The sequence below is a fragment of the Hyperolius riggenbachi genome, chromosome 10, assembly GCF_040937935.1.
Source record: "Hyperolius riggenbachi isolate aHypRig1 chromosome 10, aHypRig1.pri, whole genome shotgun sequence".
In the NCBI taxonomy this organism is placed as follows: Eukaryota; Metazoa; Chordata; class Amphibia; order Anura; family Hyperoliidae; genus Hyperolius; species Hyperolius riggenbachi.
The window spans coordinates 72,753,088-72,773,016 of record NC_090655.1 but is presented as its reverse complement, the minus strand read 5'-3'; the positions used below and the strand labels follow the sequence as shown (position 1 = coordinate 72,773,016).

General features: G+C 44.0%; 2 protein-coding genes across 2 annotated transcripts in view; one reads left to right on the top strand and one right to left on the bottom strand.

Moving 5' to 3' along the window:
* Window positions 1-3,893, top strand: part of NOC3L (NOC3 like DNA replication regulator) — a 133,956-nt gene extending 130,063 nt beyond the window's left edge. Inside the window, exon 21 of the mRNA XM_068258071.1 lies at window positions 2,230-3,893. Coding sequence (XP_068114172.1) covers window positions 2,230-2,349 — 120 coding nt within the window. The 3' untranslated portion in view covers window positions 2,350-3,893. The remainder of the gene's footprint in view (window positions 1-2,229) is intronic.
* A 6,351-nt stretch (window positions 3,894-10,244) lies between these two features.
* PLCE1 (phospholipase C epsilon 1) overlaps window positions 10,245-19,929 on the bottom strand; it is a 465,913-nt gene continuing 456,228 nt past the window's right edge. The window contains 1 exon segment of the mRNA XM_068255587.1: window positions 10,245-10,330. The gene's annotated coding sequence lies outside the window, so the exon portion shown is untranslated.

Here is a 19,929-nt window from a genome sequence, read left to right as displayed (position 1 = left end):
GAGCAGAGCTCCAGAAACTGGACTAAATTACACACCCAGCATACACTGCAGGCAAAGAGAGGGACTGGGAATTAGTGATTAAGCTGCAACGGTGGGCAGAGCTCCAGAAGCTGGACTATATTACACACCCTGCATCACTATAGACCAAGGGGGGGTGTTAGCTTCAGTGATAATTAGTGCACAAATTATGACCTAATAGACTTCCCCACGGCGGTGACGTACCCCCTTGGGGAAGACCTACCTCTAACCTAGCTTCTGGAGCTCTGCCCACCGTTGCAGCTTAATCACTAATTCCCCCTCCCTCTCTTTGCCTGCAGTGTATGCTGGGTGTGTAATTTAGTCCAGTTTCTGTAAGTATACTAGTGGCTAGCTACCTTCACTGTTTTAAATTCACTCTCAAATTTTTAGATTAGAGTCCTTGGTCCCAGAGCTCAATTTTGGCCCACTTTGTATTTGAGTGCGACACCCCTGCTTTAACTGATCCATTTTCTAGCAACACAAATGAGCCTAAAATAACAATAACATTTGCATCTTCTTGGCATTATGTGCATTTCATTGACATCCCAAATATATATAGATGGGTCCAAAGGTGGCCACACACCATACAATTTTTTAAATATCTGTTCAATTCAAGAATAGCAATCAATTTTTCTGACTGTTTGGAACCCTTCAAAAATCTGACCAATGTACCACACACATATGTTTAATTTTTCCTCAATTATGATTAAAAAAAATCATTGGAAACTGAGAAAATTGCTTGGGTGTATGCATTAATAAATTGACAATCTACCACACACCATTCAATTTTCATAAAAATTGATCAGAAAAATCCACCATTCTCCATCAACTTATCGCATAATAATGGGAATTCCGATCAGATTTCTTGCTCGAATGAAAAAAAAACAACTCGTTTTTTTGGGAAATCAGACAGAGAAATAAAAAAAAAAATCTTTCAGACAGAGAAATAAAAAAAAGGAACACAGCCTAGTTATTTGTGTGCACTGTACATACACATGTCTATCTCATGTCACGTTGGGTATCCTTTAACTGAGAGCAACTGATTAAGTGTAAAAGGTGCTTAAAGAGGAACTCCAGTGAAAATAATTTAATATAAAAAGGTGCTTAATTTTTACAATAATTATGTATACATGATTTAGTCAGAGTTTGCTCATTGTAAAATCTTTCCTCTCCCTGATTCACATTCTGACATGTATTACATGGTGACATTGTTACTGTGGGCAGATTATGTAGCTGTTCTGGCTTTAACAGACAGCTATAAACAGCCATTTCCTGTGTGTGTCATTGTTACATTGTGGCAGTTTGCCCAGAGTACCGTACGGTACCAGAGCCTCTTGTGGGAGGGGTTTCAGCACAAAATCAGTCATACAGCGCCCCCTGATGGTCTGTTTGTGAAAATCATTATATTTTTCATGTAAAAGTGGGTATCAGCTACTGATTGGGATAAAGTTCAATTCTTGGTCGGAGTTTCTCTTTAAGCAGTGCAGTAAAAGAGTCAGTTACTGCATATAGGAGCCTCCTTGTGTTACCACCACATCTCATGTTTTTACATTTCTGTGATTATAGCCGGTAGCACCTGTATGGCACAGCCATGTTGAGAGGTGATACAATAATCCAGTCTGGGAGGTTGGACTTGATAGTCACAACTCTTTTTCAACCTAGATTAGTATGTAACTGTGGAAACTCCTGCAGCAGGGTATCACTGGCCATTGATAACCCACATAGAAACTGTATCCGTAGTGTCAGATGTAACTGACAAGTAGCAGTCAATGATGCATGTGTCACAGCCTGTAGTCAAGCTAGGTTCACAGTGGGCTATTGCTGTGCGTCGGAATGTAATTATAGACATCGCATTGCAATACAAAAACAATGCAACGTTCGCACTGCGGCATCCTATCACCCTGCATGCAGTGCGTTTGCTGTATAATGCTGGTATTAACAGTACATTGAACCATACTTTTCATTGAACTGTTTATTTCACTGTATGCGATGCGTGCATAACATGTGACGCTGCTTTCCTGCAGTTACAGGGAATGCAGCTTTCACTGTGAGCCTGTATAGTAATTGCTGAATGGGAGAGAGGTGACCTTACTAGTGAGGCCTCATTCAGTGGAAAGCTGAGAACTGCAGCTCTGAGCTAAACATAAAGAAGTTCTGATCTTTTTGTTGTAATGAAGGCAGTGTGTGATTTTCTGGGGTTTTGTGTTGCAGGGTAAAGGAAGGTTGTACGAGCTTAGCGAAGACTTACAGGAGCTGACTGAGAAGCACCTCAGCAAAATCTCCTCAGAAGAGCTGGACTTCACACCTCACGTTACAGAGAGACGCACGTGATTCTGCTCAGGGAAGGAATACTCGTAAAATGAAATCATACAAATGCGGTTTTGTTACAGAGAGATGCTGCTTTATATTGAGGATATAAAGCAGCACCTCCATGTAGGATGAGGTTCTATCTACACAACCTGCTCATAGTATTCAATATCTGCTCACCCTCATGTGGTAAAATTGGTCAGTGATTTGCCAATCATAATTGAAAGTGTGTCGTGTTGAGGCTGTGTTTTCACATATATGAAATTGGGATGCATTTTTCCATATGCCAATTTTTGCATTTTATGTGAATGTTCACATGCATCTAGCGTAACTGACAATTATTACACCGCATGCTGTCAGCCCCCTCCCCCCGTGCTAAGACTCATGTGGAAAAATTGCATAATATGACAATGTTGCTTAAGACTATACCAGTTAATGTATGAACAAGTCTAAATACCGGGACAGATTCTTCTGCTGGAGGTGGCTTTGCGTATCTATGGCTACAGACAAACTCAATTTACCTCCAGCTTCCCCCAAATCTGCGGCTAAAGTGCATCTTGGGAGATAGCAAGTGGGCAGCTGAAATCAATGGCTTCATTTCTAATGCTAGGTACACACGATACAATTTTCTGAAAGACTCTCCGATCGATTTTCCATAGAAGTAAATGGAAAATTGATCAGAAATCAGATCGGACCTGTTTGTAATAATTAGCCTGACAGTAAATCTGTCTGAAAGTTGTATCGTGTACCTGACACCAAGGTGGCCACACACCATACAATTTTTTAAATATCTGTTTAAATTGAACCAGAGACGAAGTACCCTCATGTATTTTACCATATATATCAGTAGGAACATTACAGAAAACACCTACCCTTTCTGTTTCATCCTTCACTGCTCAGCCTGCTTGTTATCAGCCCTCATAAAATCCCCCACTGAGCATTCAGTCCGGCTTTGCTCAGGAATCATAGCAGAGTCTGTCTTCTCAAGCCCAAGCCTGCCCCCTTGTGGCTCTGCTATAATGACACAGCTATAAAGATTCCTGAGCAAAGCCAGACAATGCTCAGTCAGGGATTTTATCAGGGTTGTTAACAAGCAGGCTTAAGCAGTGAAAGATGAAACAGAGAGCATGGTAGGTAATTTCTCTAATGTTCCCACTGATATATATGTTAAATACATGAGGGTGCTTCGTCTCTGCTTCACGTTAAGAAGAACAATTAATTTTTCTTACTGATTATAAACATTTCAAAAATCTGACCACACACGTTCAATTTTTCCCCAATTAACAAAACTCAGAGAAAATAGCTTGGGTGTATATATTAATTAATAATCTACCACACACACTATTCAATTTTCATAAAAAATTATCAGCAAAACCACCATTCCCGATACACCCGTCAATAAAGATGGGATATTTTTTTTATCGACTTGCTGTAAAATTGGATAATTTTATTGTATCGTGTGTGGCTACCTTTAGACTGATATTTATTGTTAAGTCTTACAGGCAGTGCTTTGAATTGTACATAAACTGCTGTGATGTCTGATTTACAATAAACATTCTCTATTTTTAGACTGTCTTTGACTTAGTGGGTGCTTTGCTATAACAGAACATTAAGTCCCAACACAGGAGCTGCTGCATGCTGAAGAAGCAACCGTCTTTATTGTCAACATATACAAATACAACAGTGTTTCAAGTCTGTACACATAAAAGTAGTCCAGATCGAAAATTCATTTTACAAAACCAAACACATTTCAAAACTGGCACAGAAAGTCACTTCAAGACATGCATAAATTAGGCAAAATCAAGACAGTCACAGAATGCACAAACATTTTAATCCTCTGTTGGATGTTGGTTTCCACAAACTCCGGCGGCTGCTATGCAAGCAGCAGCAGCTCTATATTTTAAAGGATAAACATGTATCCTTATTTAAGAGGTTGAGTGATTGTTTAGCCATGAAACAAAAATTTCAGACAGCAGAGACATTTTGTCTCCTTTCTATTAATCAATTTGTATACTCACAGCACCCTCAAGTGGCTGGAAGAATTAGTTTTAATGTTAGAATGGAGGATGCTGCATGGCCAGTGATGGAATAGGGTAGTCAGTGAGATGCTCATAACTCTGGCTTGTAAGCAGCATGAAATTGGACCAAACACTTCTCATCCATTTTGATTGGCCCAGTCCTAAGCTTACAGTCGGCATTATATCAGCTGGAACTATTCTGCATTAGTATACATGGCCAATGGATGCCTATCACTGTGGTTGCTTTAGTTGTGGAAGTTTTAATCAATACTGCATATAGGGATGGTCAGTAAGATGCAACTCTTTCCTAGTTTATGCAGGACTTTGCAAATTTTGAATGCAAACTTATGCAGCTTGAAAATGAATCTAAATAATGGAATTTGATTGATCAATTTTGAAGCTACATGTATGTGCATGCAGAATTTTGTATTATCCTGCATCAACGATTTGCATCTCATTGACTATCCCTACCAGCATTGCTCTGCTATTAAAGGATGCCTGTAACAAACTTCCACAAAATGGTTAGATACTTGCCTAAGCGAAGGGAAGAATCTGGATCCCACAGAGCCTTCTGAGTCCTCTCTACATCCCCTTGTTCTACCACCCTTGTTCAAATTCCCTGCCGGGTGCACCTTTGGATCACCTGTGAAGTACTTAGGTCTCCTAGCATTTCCAAAGATTTGTGACTCCATAATGCGCACACACAAGTCTGCGATTGTGCAGTATGGAAGCTCAAGTACTTTATTGTTGAAGAAGCCTTCCGACGATTGAGTCAAACCTACAAGGAGGGGATGTAGAGAAAACCGGGAAGGGTCTAAGGGATCTAAAGCATTACCTTTTAGGTGAGTCTTTTTTTTCTCTCCAAGGGGTGGTTACAGGTATCCTTTAAAAAGAATCTGTAAGCGAAAAAAAAAATGCCCCTATGGGGTACTTACCTCAGGAGGGGGAAGCTTCTGGATCTTCTTCGGGATCCAGCACTGGCAGCCCCTGAACAGCCGGCAGCAATATTTACCAAGCCTCACTCCTGTGCAGCCGCAGTACAAGTTTCCTCTTCAGGCTCCAGCGGAAATAGAGTCCGATCGAGTTCGCTCTACTGACCCGATCAGGTACGGCTATTTCTGCTAGAGCCCAAGGGGAAGCTTGTACTGCGCAGGAGTGAGGCTTGGTAAATATTGCTGCAAGCTGAAGCCCCTACTGCATCTGCACCGCTCATCCCCCAACAAGCTTGTCAGTGGATTTTCAGGGGCTGACAGCTCTCCCGAGTCTGAAGAGGATGCGGAAGCATCATTAGGAACCAGAGGCTTTCCCTCTCCTACGGTAAGTACCCAATAGGGGCAATTTTTTCCTTACAGATTCTCTTTAATAACAGACCAGGTAGCGACATGTAAATTGTTGATGTAAATACATTTTGCATGCAAATTTGTTTGCAGCTTGAAAATGGATCAATTGAATTACATTTGATGGGATCATTTTCAAGCTGCATGTATTTGCATAGTCATGTATGAACTTTGCATCTCATTGACCATCCCTATATACTGTATTTATTAACACTTCTGTTACCCTCAATAAGATTACTAAGTAGATAAAGTCTAATGTCACAGTTATCTCTGTGGGGGATAATTGAAGAATGCTCTACACAATCAAAATAAGTTTAGTTCACATTAGACCCCTAACACGACGTCAACTGGAACCTTTCATACTTATGTATTTGAATGAATACTAGTTGCCTGGCAATCCTGCTGATCATTGTGGCATTGGAAGTATCTGAATTGCATGCATTTAAATAAGGTAGCAGTAAATTTGGGCAAAGGGTAAAGACAAAAAATGTCTCACCCTGCTCCTATAAAAGTCCTGGTGGCGTTAATTACTATTCCCCCTCCAAGCCACCATGACTTAATCAGGGATGCTTACCGGATGCTCTCACGAGTAATCACTCATGATTCAAATGAGGTTTAATTGGCGCAGGTGTGCGGCGGGAATACAAGAGGTTAATTTTGATATCCGCCCTGCGTTCTAAAGAGCTTGCACGTGTCCTAATGGTCGCGTTGCAAGCCTCACACCAGCGCACTTCCGGCTTGAAGGAGGATATGCGTCGGTGTGAGGCTTGCAACACAACCAATAGGACGCATGCAACCTTTTTAGAACACTGGGCGGATGGCAAAATTATGGGTATATAACCTTTTGTATCCCCGCCGCACACCTGCGCCAATTAAACCACATTTGAATCATTCGAAGTTGATGCAGGATTATGCAAAGCTATGCAGCTTGAAATTGCACCAATCAAATCCTACAGAAATGAAATTTGATTGGTCGATTTCAAACTAAATTTGCATAATCCTGTATGAATTCACAATTATTTGCATCTCTGTAACAATCCCCTTGTGTTCACCATCCTCTCACAACTATTACTTGCATTGAGGGGTTTGTGCAGCACTAAAGTTCCTCTCTGGCACCCTCATAGTACTATAAATGAGTTGTGTAGTCTCCATCCATGGCTGTAGCTGGAAACAAAAGGACCATCAGAGGAACCGCACAGCTCTGCGTTACAGAACAGTCTTTTTATATCAATGATTTTATCATCAGAATACATTTTATAAACACCATCTTGAAAATAATGTAAAAAGTTCACCGTAGCAAAGACCACAGAGGTGTCCTTTATACCTTCCCACACCATGCAGTAATTATGGTCTCAAAACACAACACATTGCTGTACATTTTATTTAAATTATCAAAAACCTTAACTAGGGAAAAAGAATGGAGCCCTCAAACTCTTCACCACAGACATCCATCTCTTCCATGTGAATGTTCCAAATACTTGATAGAATTACTGACAAGTGAAACAAGCAAACCACAAGTCAACTCTGCTATATTTAGGCCATGCAGCCACATGAGGCCTCCTGAACTTGTCTCCCAACACGTCATTTCTTGGTGAACACTCTCCTGCGACATCCATTCCACAACATCAGTTCTGGATTTAAATGGAGCCAAATGTCTCTCAGGATGGCATTCATAGCAGCTGTAGCAAGCTATACAGCACCATGTGACTCCAAGCACCCATTGTTGTCCAGAAAGCTATTTGTCATAGAAAGCATTTTAAAAGGGCATCCAAGACCAGGAAAAAAACAAATAAATAAATAAACAAACAAAACGATGTGTAATGCAGTATATGGTTTTATTAGTAATAGCATCTTTTAGTAGGTTGTGTCCTTCATCTCCCCCATCCACCTCATTTTATCTGCTTTTAAGCCCCTGTTAAAAGTCTTATTAGTAGGCTGGGACTAGTTCTAGTCAGGAACTTTGGACAGGAAGTAATGCGCATTAGCTTCCCAATTTTCATGAGCAAGAGCTCATGGACAGCGCAGCTATGGAGAGGCAACTGGCCATTACATCCTGTTCAAAGGTCCTGACTAGTACTAGTTGAGGCCTATTAATGAGACTTATAATGCAGTGTTCCCCAACCCTGTCCTCAAGGCCCACCAACAGTGCATGTTTTGTGGAAATCCACAGAGGTAGTCAATCAGCTCTGGTGAGACACTAATTACCCCACCTGTGCATGTGTGTGGTTTGCTGCAAAACATGTACTGTTGGTGGGCCTTGAGGACAGGGTTGGGGAACTCTGCTATAATGGATAGAAAAGGAGGCGGATGGGAGGAACAGAGGACACAGCCTGCCAAAGGATGCCATTAGTAACAAAAGTATGAACTCCATTAAGACGCTCGGCGGATCTGTCAAAACCAGCCTTATCAGCCTGCCCACAGACTGTACACAATAGCAAACTGTCGGCAGAACAGCTGCCCCACGGGCGGGTCCAACGACCCGTAGTTTACATAAATCCAGCGTGTGTACGCGCCTTTACACATCTTTTTTGATATTGGATGTCCTTTAAGTACAAATCCTTTTTAGGTCCTGCCCTCGTGATACAACACGACTCACCCCCATACCTATCTGCTCTGCCAGCGGCCTCGTCTATACTGCTGAATCTCACAGCAAAGTGCCACTTTGTTCCACGCTCTCAATAAGTGCTCTGCCATGACTACATTAAATGGCAGCTAAACCATAAACAACTGCGCCACTCAGAATCATCAACACTTATACCAACTAAAGTGCTCTATAAACCCCATACTTGAAGTGTCTTGCTTACTAACGGGCAGTCTTGCCTTGTTTTATGGTCAATAAAAAAATAAATAGTTATAAAATCTTCTGACAACTAAAATGTATCCTGTTATAAAGGTATAATATCCGTAAATCAAAGTATCCCCTGTTTCTAAAATAAGACTACATAAAATACAGTCATACATCTAGCACTATACTTGAAAAGTCAGCCTGATTGCAGCAATCTCTCCGTCCTCTTTATAGTTCACATGTCTGGACTGGCATTACAGTATTCAGTAATATCCTGGAAAATATATATACACAACATAAGCCTATAAATATTCTCACGACTTGCGATAACGCATGTCTGCCACCCCTACATGCCTTGCAAACGAGCCACGGGCCATTATCAATGTAGCCTGAATACCCAATCTATCAAGTCATCGCCCTCGCTGCAATCTGATCTGCGGATTGGATTAAAACAAAAATACAAGAAGTGAATGCTGAAATGCAATATGATTTCTGCTTTAAATATTTCCCTTTGACAAACACAGAAAGAAACTAAATATACAGACACTTCCTCCTGTGTGGCGGGGACTTAAATAAAAGCACACAACAGAATTAAGTGATTAAAATTTGCCATGGAGGACAATCGGGTTGCGTTATTGGGGGGGGGGGGGGGGGGCGGGCTTGGAAAAGCGGTTATTAGCAGCTGAATATCTTGGTGAAATATTAAATTTGTGCGGAACATAAACACTTTGTTCAGCTGTCTTACACATTCCATTTCCATTTACAGCGGGTGCTAAATCACACAGATCACAATATAACTTATGTATTAAAAAACAAATTCACACTGCATCCCCCATATAGAGCAATACAGTCTGCAACACATTCTATGAAGGTTTCATATACTTACAGCCGTGACCTCTACATGAGCCAGCCCTTTTACCTGCACAGTCCTGGAGGCGTGTGAAATGAATGGTAACGTTATGCACGCTATTAAATACATCACTAGAAATCTATGTAAACAAATCCTATACATACATGTGGTGCATCTTACAATTATTACAAAACACGTCAGCATTAAGCGTTTCCTGTATAAGGTGCTACATATCAAAAGACACAAAATGAATGTAGAAAGGTAAAAACGGCAAAACTGTGAAAGCAAAATAAACTCCGAGCAGCTCGACCATTGTAAAGCGATAAAAGTCCAGGACAAGCGACAGTCGGAAAGCCGTGCTGATGATTTTCACATGAATCCGCCTCAATGGCTTTAAAACCACAAGAGGAGCTAGGCGTTTAGTGTGCCGCCTGTACAGAGAATGGCAGGCGTATATTTTATATACAGCCACTTCAGTGTCTAATGTGGTGGTATTTTATACCTTGACTATAGAAATGTTAAAGTATATAGAAAAACTGATTGAAAGCCTTAAAATACTCACTAAGCTGCTCTGAAATAGCCCACCAGTTGCAATGAGACATTCCACTGGGGTACCCCTCACTGCCACAAAAGAATACACATACCAAATAAAAAAAAAAAAAGATGATGCAGTGTATAAAGTGGCATTGTTGGAGGCATGTGGAGGCGTTCAGCAACCAGCACAAAGCACTACCGCTAGTGTCCTCTCCAGACACCGCAATAATCAGCAACAATCCTACTTCGCAACTCTTCTGCATAAGCCAGGCTCACGGAAACCACCGGCTGTGCCGCTGCAATCCACGCTTCAGCAGCAGCTTCCTGTCAATTCCAGCAGAACATAGTCTCTCCCGTCATCTTGGCAGTTTCCAATTTCTGAGCAGCTTGCAGTACCAGGCAGCGTTTGGTGTATTTACATAGAAATCCTCAGAGTCCGCATCCTCTGTCCTGTTATCCATTCCAAGGTATATACAGTCACCTGCAATGTAATAAGCATGTATCATCAGTCACAGAGGCGTGATTGGCTAATGTCAGATCAACTTTTTTTTTTTATAATATTGCATCATTCTGTCAGATTTTCAGTTTTAAAACCACACACATGCAGATAATGACCCATTGAACTTTCCTGCAGTAAAACCTTATCTCAAGCTGTCTCTTGCTGTTTCTTGGCTGCTAAAGTGCTTCAGAAAACAGGACCGTATTCGACCCAAGGGAAGCTTATTTGCATAGATAGCAACTGATTATTTTTTTTTTAACTCTACCTGTACTGTAAAACAATATGAGACTCTTTTCTTTGCTACTAATGTTCTATTTCTTAAGTGTACTACACATACAACTTGTTATGTCATAAGTTTATTTTTGCTTCAGGTCCCCCCAGAGATTAGAGCACTGCACTGAAGGAATCATGGCAAGCCGCAGTGGCTGCCATAGTTCACAATATTAAAGCCAAAACCATATTCCTGTAGTCACGGTTACCCGGCACAGATGGGGATCAGCTGATGCCGGATAAGTGTGCTTTCTGGTTCCTTGAGACTCAATGTTAAAAATAGGGTTAGCTAATACAGTACTATACCTCACAATACATACATACCATGAACTCTGTACTAAATGTTTAATACAGTAATTATTATTATTATTTTTTATTTATATAGCGCCAACATATTCCGCAGCGCTTTGAAAGTATTTCAACCTTAGGGGAGCTGTGGAACCAAGCAGATCCCACTAACAGCCTAAGACTTCACCTTCACCACTGTCAGTTCTGCCGGCGATGTGTTCTGGTTGGTGGAGACTGCTGGTTAGCTGTGTTCCGGATAACCGGGACTCTACTGTACTTGGTTTGGGCATAGTTATAATTGCTCCCCTGATGAGGAAGATTATCTCCCCTCCTGTCTCAGAGGAATGAAGGAGGAAGAAACTTTACCACATTCACTAGTATGGGTGTCCTCATTAGTATACTGTAGATAGTCAATGACATGCCCAAACAATCCTGTATACATCCAGCTTTCATGCAATTGTATGCAGCTTGGAGATGGTCCGCTCACAATTGGTGGAAGTGGGCAGAGATCCAAGCTGCACACAGTTTGCATGCAACACACAGAAACCCAAATGATTTGAATCTGATTAACCATGGTAGACTTCTCTCCAGCCTCTGTTCTGCTGACTACAGAACTTCATGAACATTAGAAGTTCACACTGTTCCCAAGCTAAGTGTCACAGAGACATGTACTACTGGTGGCAGATCTATCCAATGAGAACACAGGCAGCAATAGAAATGCTTTCACGTCTTCCCCAAGCCATCCATAACTGTAAACAGTGGCTGGAGTTCACTTTGAAGATGAACCTTCAATGGGATGAATACGCTGTCATCTTCATTCACTTATAAACAACCAGTTATCTGCCCACCATAACCCCCCACCCCTCCACAAGCACAGTAGGCGGCAGCAGTAATATGCATGCAAATCACTGTGTCCACACTATGCCTTTCACAACTGCCTTTTAGGTATAGATGACACTTGCCTGGCTGTCATGCTAAGCTTTAGGCTTTAGTTTTTGATTCACACACCTGTAACAAGCATGCAGCCAGTGGAGTCACACCAGAGTCACGGCATCTGATCTGCATGCTCGTTCTGGGCCAGAGACTTCAAGTATTAGATGCAGAGCATAAGCACAGACATCAGGCAACTGGCATTGTTTATTAGCGAATGAAGGTGGCAGCCTCCATATTCCTCTCACTTCAGGTTCCCTTTAAGGAACTAGGAGCAGGAGTTGTGAAGGTACATTGGACCACACCACAAGAACATCTGGACTGTAGGCTGGGCTGCAGCATTTAATGACTGGCTCCACTGCACACTGCCACATGCAATGCCAACTATATATAGCAAGAAAAACAAAAGTTTGCTTTCTTAAAACAGAAAGAATTTGCGATAATTCAGGTTGGAGTGAGCTTGAGATGTCTCCCAAGGCATCACTGCTGAATATATGCAAATTAGCCATTGTACCCTTAGAAGCTAAACACACCTCCAGAACCGCTGGAATGCAATGATGTGTCAGCTTGTTAATTTGTACAGAGCCATAATAATCCAACATGCATACCGACTGTTTCGGATTGTTTGATCCTCATCAGTGCATGGCATGGATTAATTTGGCTCTATGCAGTAGGGCTTGTAACACCAAGAGGGACAGACTAACCATAGCAACTAAGCTAAATTAGCATATCCAAAGAAACATACGGTAGCCTTCAAGGAAAACTTTTAACATCCATACATGTAAAATGTGTTCCAGAATAAAATGTGCTATTCATTTATTTTTCCTACGTTGCTGTCACATACAGTAGGTAGTTAAAGGACAACTGAAGTGAGAGGGATTTGGAGGATGTTATATTTATTTCCTGTTAAGCAATACCAGTTGGCTGGTTGTCCTGCTGATCCTAAGCATCTAATACTTTTAGCCATAGACCCTGAACAAGCATGCAGCATATCAGGTGTGTCTGACATTATTGTCAGATCTGGCAAGATTAGCTGCATGCTTGTTTCTGGTGTGATTCAGACACTACTGCAACCAAATAGATCAGCAGGGCTGCCAGGCAACTGGTATTGTTTACTCACAACAGTTGTCCTTTAAAATCTGACAGATTTTGAACTAGTCCATTTCCTCATAGGGGATTTACTGAACAGCAGTTGCTCAGTCCAACTGCCAAAACAGTGAGCAAACGCGTTGGGAGCAGGCTGGTATCTTTGCATGGATCCTTCACAGGGTGTGCGGAGATTCCCCCATGAAGATTTGGATTAGTCCAAAACCTGTCACTTCTGCCTGATTTTTCCTGCTTACTGTAAGCGCCAGAAACATAGGGAAAAAAGTGATTCATAATGCATTTTACTCAGGGAGAAATGTACACCTCATATACAGTATGTGATTGAGTGTATTTTACATTTTACACATTTTTGCAATAGTGGTCCTTTAACTGGACACCATTTTTATCTGGAAGATGCTTTGCCACTCTTACAGAGCTCTTTCGTCAGTTGAGAAAGTTCGTAGGCTTTTCTTTTTAAAGGGAATGTCCAGGCTCGCTGAGAAAAAAAAGAAAAGAAAAAGATCTACTTTCCTGAGGGTTCCTCCAGCCCCTGGCAGCTGCTATGTCCCACGCCGCAGCTCCGCTCTCCGCCACCGGCCAGGGTCCCCGCTGCGCAGAACTACTGCACCTGCGCAGTACACTCCGGACAACGTGGACTTGATTGACAGCGGCGCTCGCGCAGGCGCAGTAGAGGACGACCTCGCAAGGTCTGCCTCTGCAGCAGAGGGGACCGGGAGCCAGCGGCTGAGACTGGAGCTGTGGCATAGGACATAGCAGCTGCCAGGGGCTAGAGGAAGCCCCAAGTAGGAAGATCCTTTGTTTTCAGCGAACCTGGACATTCCCTTTAAGTTCAGGTAATGTACCCACTTCATCCTGAGTATAGTTAATGGACTCTATTAATGCAGATATGAATTGTACAAGTGAAGGTGTGTGCAAACTCCAAACAATCTAAGCCAATATCATGCCCAAGATGACTGGTTAGAGGCCTTTCTGGGCATCCACCACTGTACCTGAAAGCCTACATCAACTTGCCAACACCGAAACCTACAAGCTTTTACTGGAATTCCTCACATGATGGCCTGATAACAGCTGGCTGAATGGTCTCAGCACTGCACAAGATTAATCTGGCTTGCAAAAAAAGCAGCTTGGCAGAACTCACCCAAAAGGTGATAAGTGCTTATGCTGGATGAAACTATGCAGCTTACCAGCCAGCAGTTAACAGGACCTTTCCAATGACCTTTACCTTGAAATATGCACCCCACTCCCCCACCAACCTTCTCCTTGTGGTTTTCTGCACATGCTTATCTTAAAAGAATTTTGGAGCAGCTCCACACCTCACCATAACTGGCCCAACACTGCAGCTTAATAGTGTCAATTACATAAAATGTTGGCTGAAGTAGATGGATTATGCGTACTTATAAATGCCTTGTAAACTCCACAGCCGTGTTGTGTCTTCTCATGATTACATGGACTTCCTCCCATGCCCCAAACACATACGAAGTAACTTGCTTCTGCAAATTGGTTAGAGTGGCATTATGGACAATTAGCAACATCAGTTATTCAAAGGACTCGGGAGAGAATTTACTATATAGTCCTGTAATTTTTCCAGCACTTTACTAACATTAAAGTATACCTGGAGTGAAAAAGCCTCAAGTGAATAATGGCAGTTTTTTTAATTTTTAATCAGCTCCCATACAGACAAACTTTGGACGTTTTATCTGTTCCCTGCACTGAAAAGTGTCTCTCAGCCATACAGGTGTTTTATGAACTCTAATTAGTTATCAGTGGCAAACTGCAGATAACCTGTTATGCAGAGCCCTGGATTCCTAAACTCTAGCAATGGGGATGTTACAGCATACGTATTATCGCACCGCTGAAGAATGACTGCTCACTCTGCTGCCAGTCAAATCCCTGGCGGTGTTAAATACTATTGCCTCTCCGAGATGTAGCAACTCAGAGGGAGATGTCATTCGGGGTCTGGCGATCGCCGGATCCCCAAATTACTCGTGTGGGGCGAGTAGCACAGAACTAGTGCTAGGACGGAGCCCAGCTTTGGCACTGAGCTCCAGGCGCCGAAGTGACCTGCTTCAATGTTACATGACTCTTCCAGTACTCTTTACTACTGAAATACTGTCTAAGCCATTACAAACAGTTGCAAAGACCACTTAACTACCCTGGATGAGGGTCCAACAAAGACTTCTTTGGACTGATAAAATCTCAGTTACAGCATCCTGGAAGTGACTAATTTTACTATATTAATATATTTACAGGGGGAGGGGGCGACATACTTTATACACATAGATGGAGCATCTCCACAGGCCGTGCAAGTAACTCCGAGGCTGTTGAGTGATTTGCTAGCTGCCTTCCAGTGAGCTTGCTCGGGGAACTTAACATGGCATGAGCGTGATTCTTCAGAGCCATCTGTTCTGCATATTTCACGTTACTTCTTTCAGTGGGTAAAGCACTTGTCTTATAAATAGTATTTTCCTATACACTTGCAGCAGCTCCTTGCATATAAGGCCGTGTGCTAATTACTGGCCTCTTGAGAGGCTTCTAGTTGAATGTATATAAAGGAATACAACCAGCAATATGGACACCTGGGTTGCATAGTTGGCATACATTTACACCAATATGGTGTTCTGTTCTTTCAGATGTTAAAAAAACAAAAGTTCTTCATGTAAAAGTTTAACACACTATAAAATGGCATTCAGAGTGAACCTAAATCAAACTTTTTATGGCGTGAAACACAATTATGAGACATAAACTGGGACCATCCCTTCCTCACTAAGCTGCTCCTATTGGGCAGGATTAAATGAGCCCAATAAACCTGTCACCAATAGCTGATGAATAAATATGCTAATCGGCCAAAACATTAAAATCTCCAGGCTAATATTGTGTAACCTCCCTTGTCCCACAAGACCTCAGGATGTGTCCTTTCTGACCTAAGAGGTTAGCAGCACATCTCAAGTCCTCTGCCATCAGGGAATACCATTGCCATGAAAGCGGTAAATGTGGTCTACAGCAATCCTAAGGTGACCATGCACTATACATTTTTTCTGCCCAATAAGACATTTGATTAGACCAGTACTGTCTAACTTCATGGACTTGGAGGGCCAAACTCCCGGGAGTTGTGGTCTGGAGGAGGCAGAACAGCAATTTTAATATTATTAGTGTGCACAGTGGTGTAGCTAAGGAGCTGTGGGCCCCAGTGCGAGTTTTACATTGGGCCCCCAAAGCGCTCTAAACATACAATTGATGCGGCGCACCAAAACCTGCCAAGGACAATCACAGTGTCTAAGGTTCAAGAAGAGGGTGGGGAACAGTTTGTTAATAATTACTACTATTCAAAGCATCTAAAGTAGTGATTATTACCAGCACAGGACCAATAAAGAGCTAATACTGCGGTGGTGAGTGGGCCCTATGGGGCCCCTCTGGCCCAAGGGCCCTGATGTGGTCGAGACCTCTGCAACCCCTATAAGTACGGTAAATCAAGCCTCCAACCTCATTGTAGTATCACCAGTGAAATTGTGATTTCTTTCTGACAGAACCAACTCATCCCAATGTCTTTAGTGACTGCACAGTCTTCTGAGCTGCCAATCAAACATCGTTTTTAGGTGTCAGAGAACTGACTAGACAGACAAAATAAAAACCACAAACTTTTGCAGCCGATAACTTCTGCAGAACAAACATCTTTGAAAGGTATAACGTACAAGTGTTATTCATTGTCTGATCCACTGCATGAAATATTCTTTTTATTGTTTGCATCAGCAGATGGGTGTTATGAAACATGTACAGAAAGCTCCATGCTGGGCGCATCAATACATCTTCTAGTAACATAACATTCACAGCTATACTAGTCAGGTCACATCACAGTGTGAGAGCAAACTAACAACATTGATCAAACAACAAACCGCTGGTGATGCCTGCCAGGACTTCTGATAATCAGCAGATCAATATTTGCACCCACAGAGCCACTAGAATTTCTGCTGCCAGCTACAGATGAGGCACTTAAGCTAACCATACATTTAGCAATGATGGGCAGATTCGACCAAGAGACAAATCTCTCTCCAATCAAATGTGATTAGAGAGAGATCTGTTGGCTGCCCATACACCACAGGCGGATTCCCGATTCAATTGCAAGCGGAAATTGTTCAGGAATCAGCCTTGTGACTCCGCCTCACCAGCCCAACACCGTTGTCAAATGTGCCTCCTCTCCCACCGCATACTTTACCTGTCCTTGTGGTTGCTGGCTCCATCCTCCAGCCATACACTTGCCTCATGTGGTTGCCTGAGTAACGAGGACGGGTGTATGGATAGAGGAAGGAGCCAGCAACGACATGGAAAGTATACAGCAACAGGTACATTTGACATACATGGGGGGGGAGCAGCACCAGTGGTTTTGTCATGAATGACCCAATATCACTCACCGTTACCACCGCACACCCGATTGACCACGCTGGCCTGACATCTTGCAGCGTGTCCAATCGATACATGCAACCAATTTCAGCCCAAAATTGGTCGCATCCTCGATCGGGCATGCTCTTGGCGGCACAGATTTTCATCCGATTCTATAATCCAATCAGATGGTCAATAGGTTGCCACATGTGGGGTCTCTCTCTCTTGCGCGCTACATGTGGGGTCTCTCTCTCCTGCGCGCTACATGTGGCGTCTCCCTCTCCTGCATGCTACTAGTGGGGTCTCCCTCTCCTGCACCCTACTAGTGGGGTCTCCCTCTCCTGCACCCTACTAGTGGGGTCTCCCTCTCCTGCACGCTACACGAGGGGTCTCCCTCTCCTGCACGCTACACGTGGGGTCTCCCTCTCCTGCACGCTACACGTGGGGTCTCCCTCTCCTGCACGCTACTAGTGGGGTCTCCCTCTCCTGCACCCTACTAGTGGGGTCTCCCTCTCCTGCACGCTACACGAGGGGTCTCCCTCTCCTGCACGCTACACGAGGGGTCTCCCTCTCCTGCACGCTACACGAGGGGTCTCCCTCTCCTGCACGCTACACGTGGGGTCTCCCTCTCCTGCACGCTACACGTGGGGTCTCCCTCTCCTGCACGCTACACGTGGGGTCTCCCTCTCCTGCACGCTACACGTGGGGTCTCCCTCTCCTGCACGCTACTAGTGGGGTCTCCCTCTCCTGCACGCTACTAGTGGGGTCTCCCTCTCCTGCACGCTACTAGTGGGGTCTCCCTCTCCTGCACGCTACTAGTGGGGTCTCCCTCTCCTGCACGCTACTAGTGGGGTCTCCCTCTCCTGCACGCTACTAGTGGGGTCTCCCTCTCCTGCACCCTACTAGTGGGGTCTCCCTCTCCTGCACGCTACACGAGGGGTCTCCCTCTCCTGCACGCTATACATGGGGTCTCTCTCTCTCCTGCATGCTACACATGGGGTCTCTCTCTCCTGCACGCTACACGAGGGGTCTCCCTCTCCTGCACGCTACACGTGGGGTCTCCCTCTCCTGCACGCTACACGTGGGGTCTCCCTCTCCTGCACGCTACACGTGGGATCTCTCTCCTGCACGCTACACGTGGTGTCTCCCTCTTCTGCGCGCTACACGTGGGGTCTCCCTCTCCTGTGCGCTACACGTGGGGTCTCCCTCTCCTGTGCGCTACACGTGGGGTCTCCCTCTCCTGCGCGCTACACGTGGGGTCTCTCTCCTGCGCGCTACACGTGGGGTTTCTCTCTCCTGCGCGCTACACGTGGGGTTTCTCTCTCCTGCACGCTACACGTGGGGTTTCTCTCCTGCGCGCTACACGTGGGGTTTCTCTCCTGCGCGCTACACGTGGGGTCTCTCTCCTGCGCGCTACACGTGGGGTTTCTCTCTCCTGCAGCTACACGTGGGGTCTCCCTCTCCTGCACTCTACACATGGGGCCTTTCTCTCCTGCACGCTAGACATGGGGTCCCTCTCCTGCACGTTACACATGGGGTCTCCCTCTCCTGCACGCTACACATGGTGTGTCCCTCTCCTGCAAGCTACACATGGGGTCCCTCTCCTGCACGCTACACATGGTGTGTCCCTCTCCTGCACGCTACACATGGTGTGTCCCTCTCCTGCATGCTACACATGGTGTGTCCCTCTCCTGCACGCTACACATGGGGTCCCTCTCCTGCACGCTACTCATGGGGTGTCCCTCTCTCCTGCACGCTATACATGGGGTCTCTCTCTCTCCTGCACGCTACACATGGGGTCTCTCTCTCCTGCACACTACACGTGGGGTCTCCCTCTCCTGCACACTACACGTGGGGTCTCCCTCTCCTGCACGCTACACGTGGAGTCTCACTCTCCTGCACACTACACATGGGGTCTTCCTCTCCTGCACGCTACACATGGGGTCTCTCTCTCTCCTGCATGTAGAACATGGCGGCTCCCTTTCATGCAATTCCTTAATATTCCTTGAACTTCCAGTTTCTACAGCATTTCACAGTTTACAAATGTTATGTGCTACAGGTCCCATTAAGTTCACCACACGATACAATCTTGAATGATAGATTTAAAAATTAAATGGACCATAAAGCTGGATGCAAATCTTAGAAAGGTGGCAGTGAGTATGGCGAGCACTTTTGTTTGTACTGTCATTTGGATGACATTTTGTGACATTAAGGCTCCATTCACGATGGGGCCCTTTTTGGCGGCAATTTGCGCTTTGCTGATCGCATTGCTACACTAGTAATCCTATGGGATTACTCTCTCTCTGCAGCGATTTTGACTCATTTGTGATTATCGCCAACCGCAAATGCGCTGCATGCAGGATTTTCCTGGCGACTGCACCATGATTCTCATTCACTAGAATGAGAATTGCTAAATGTGATCACTGAAAAATCACAGATTTGCGTTTACAAGTGTGAACAGGGCCAAAAGGTTCACTTTCACAGATAGTAATCGGTTATTCTTATGAACTGATTTTCATACAAGGGGCACTATGGCAACAATCTGTAAATTTAAAATTAATTGCCCTCCAGTTGCAGACTTCTGGAAACAGGTTACTGATTTCCTGCATGAT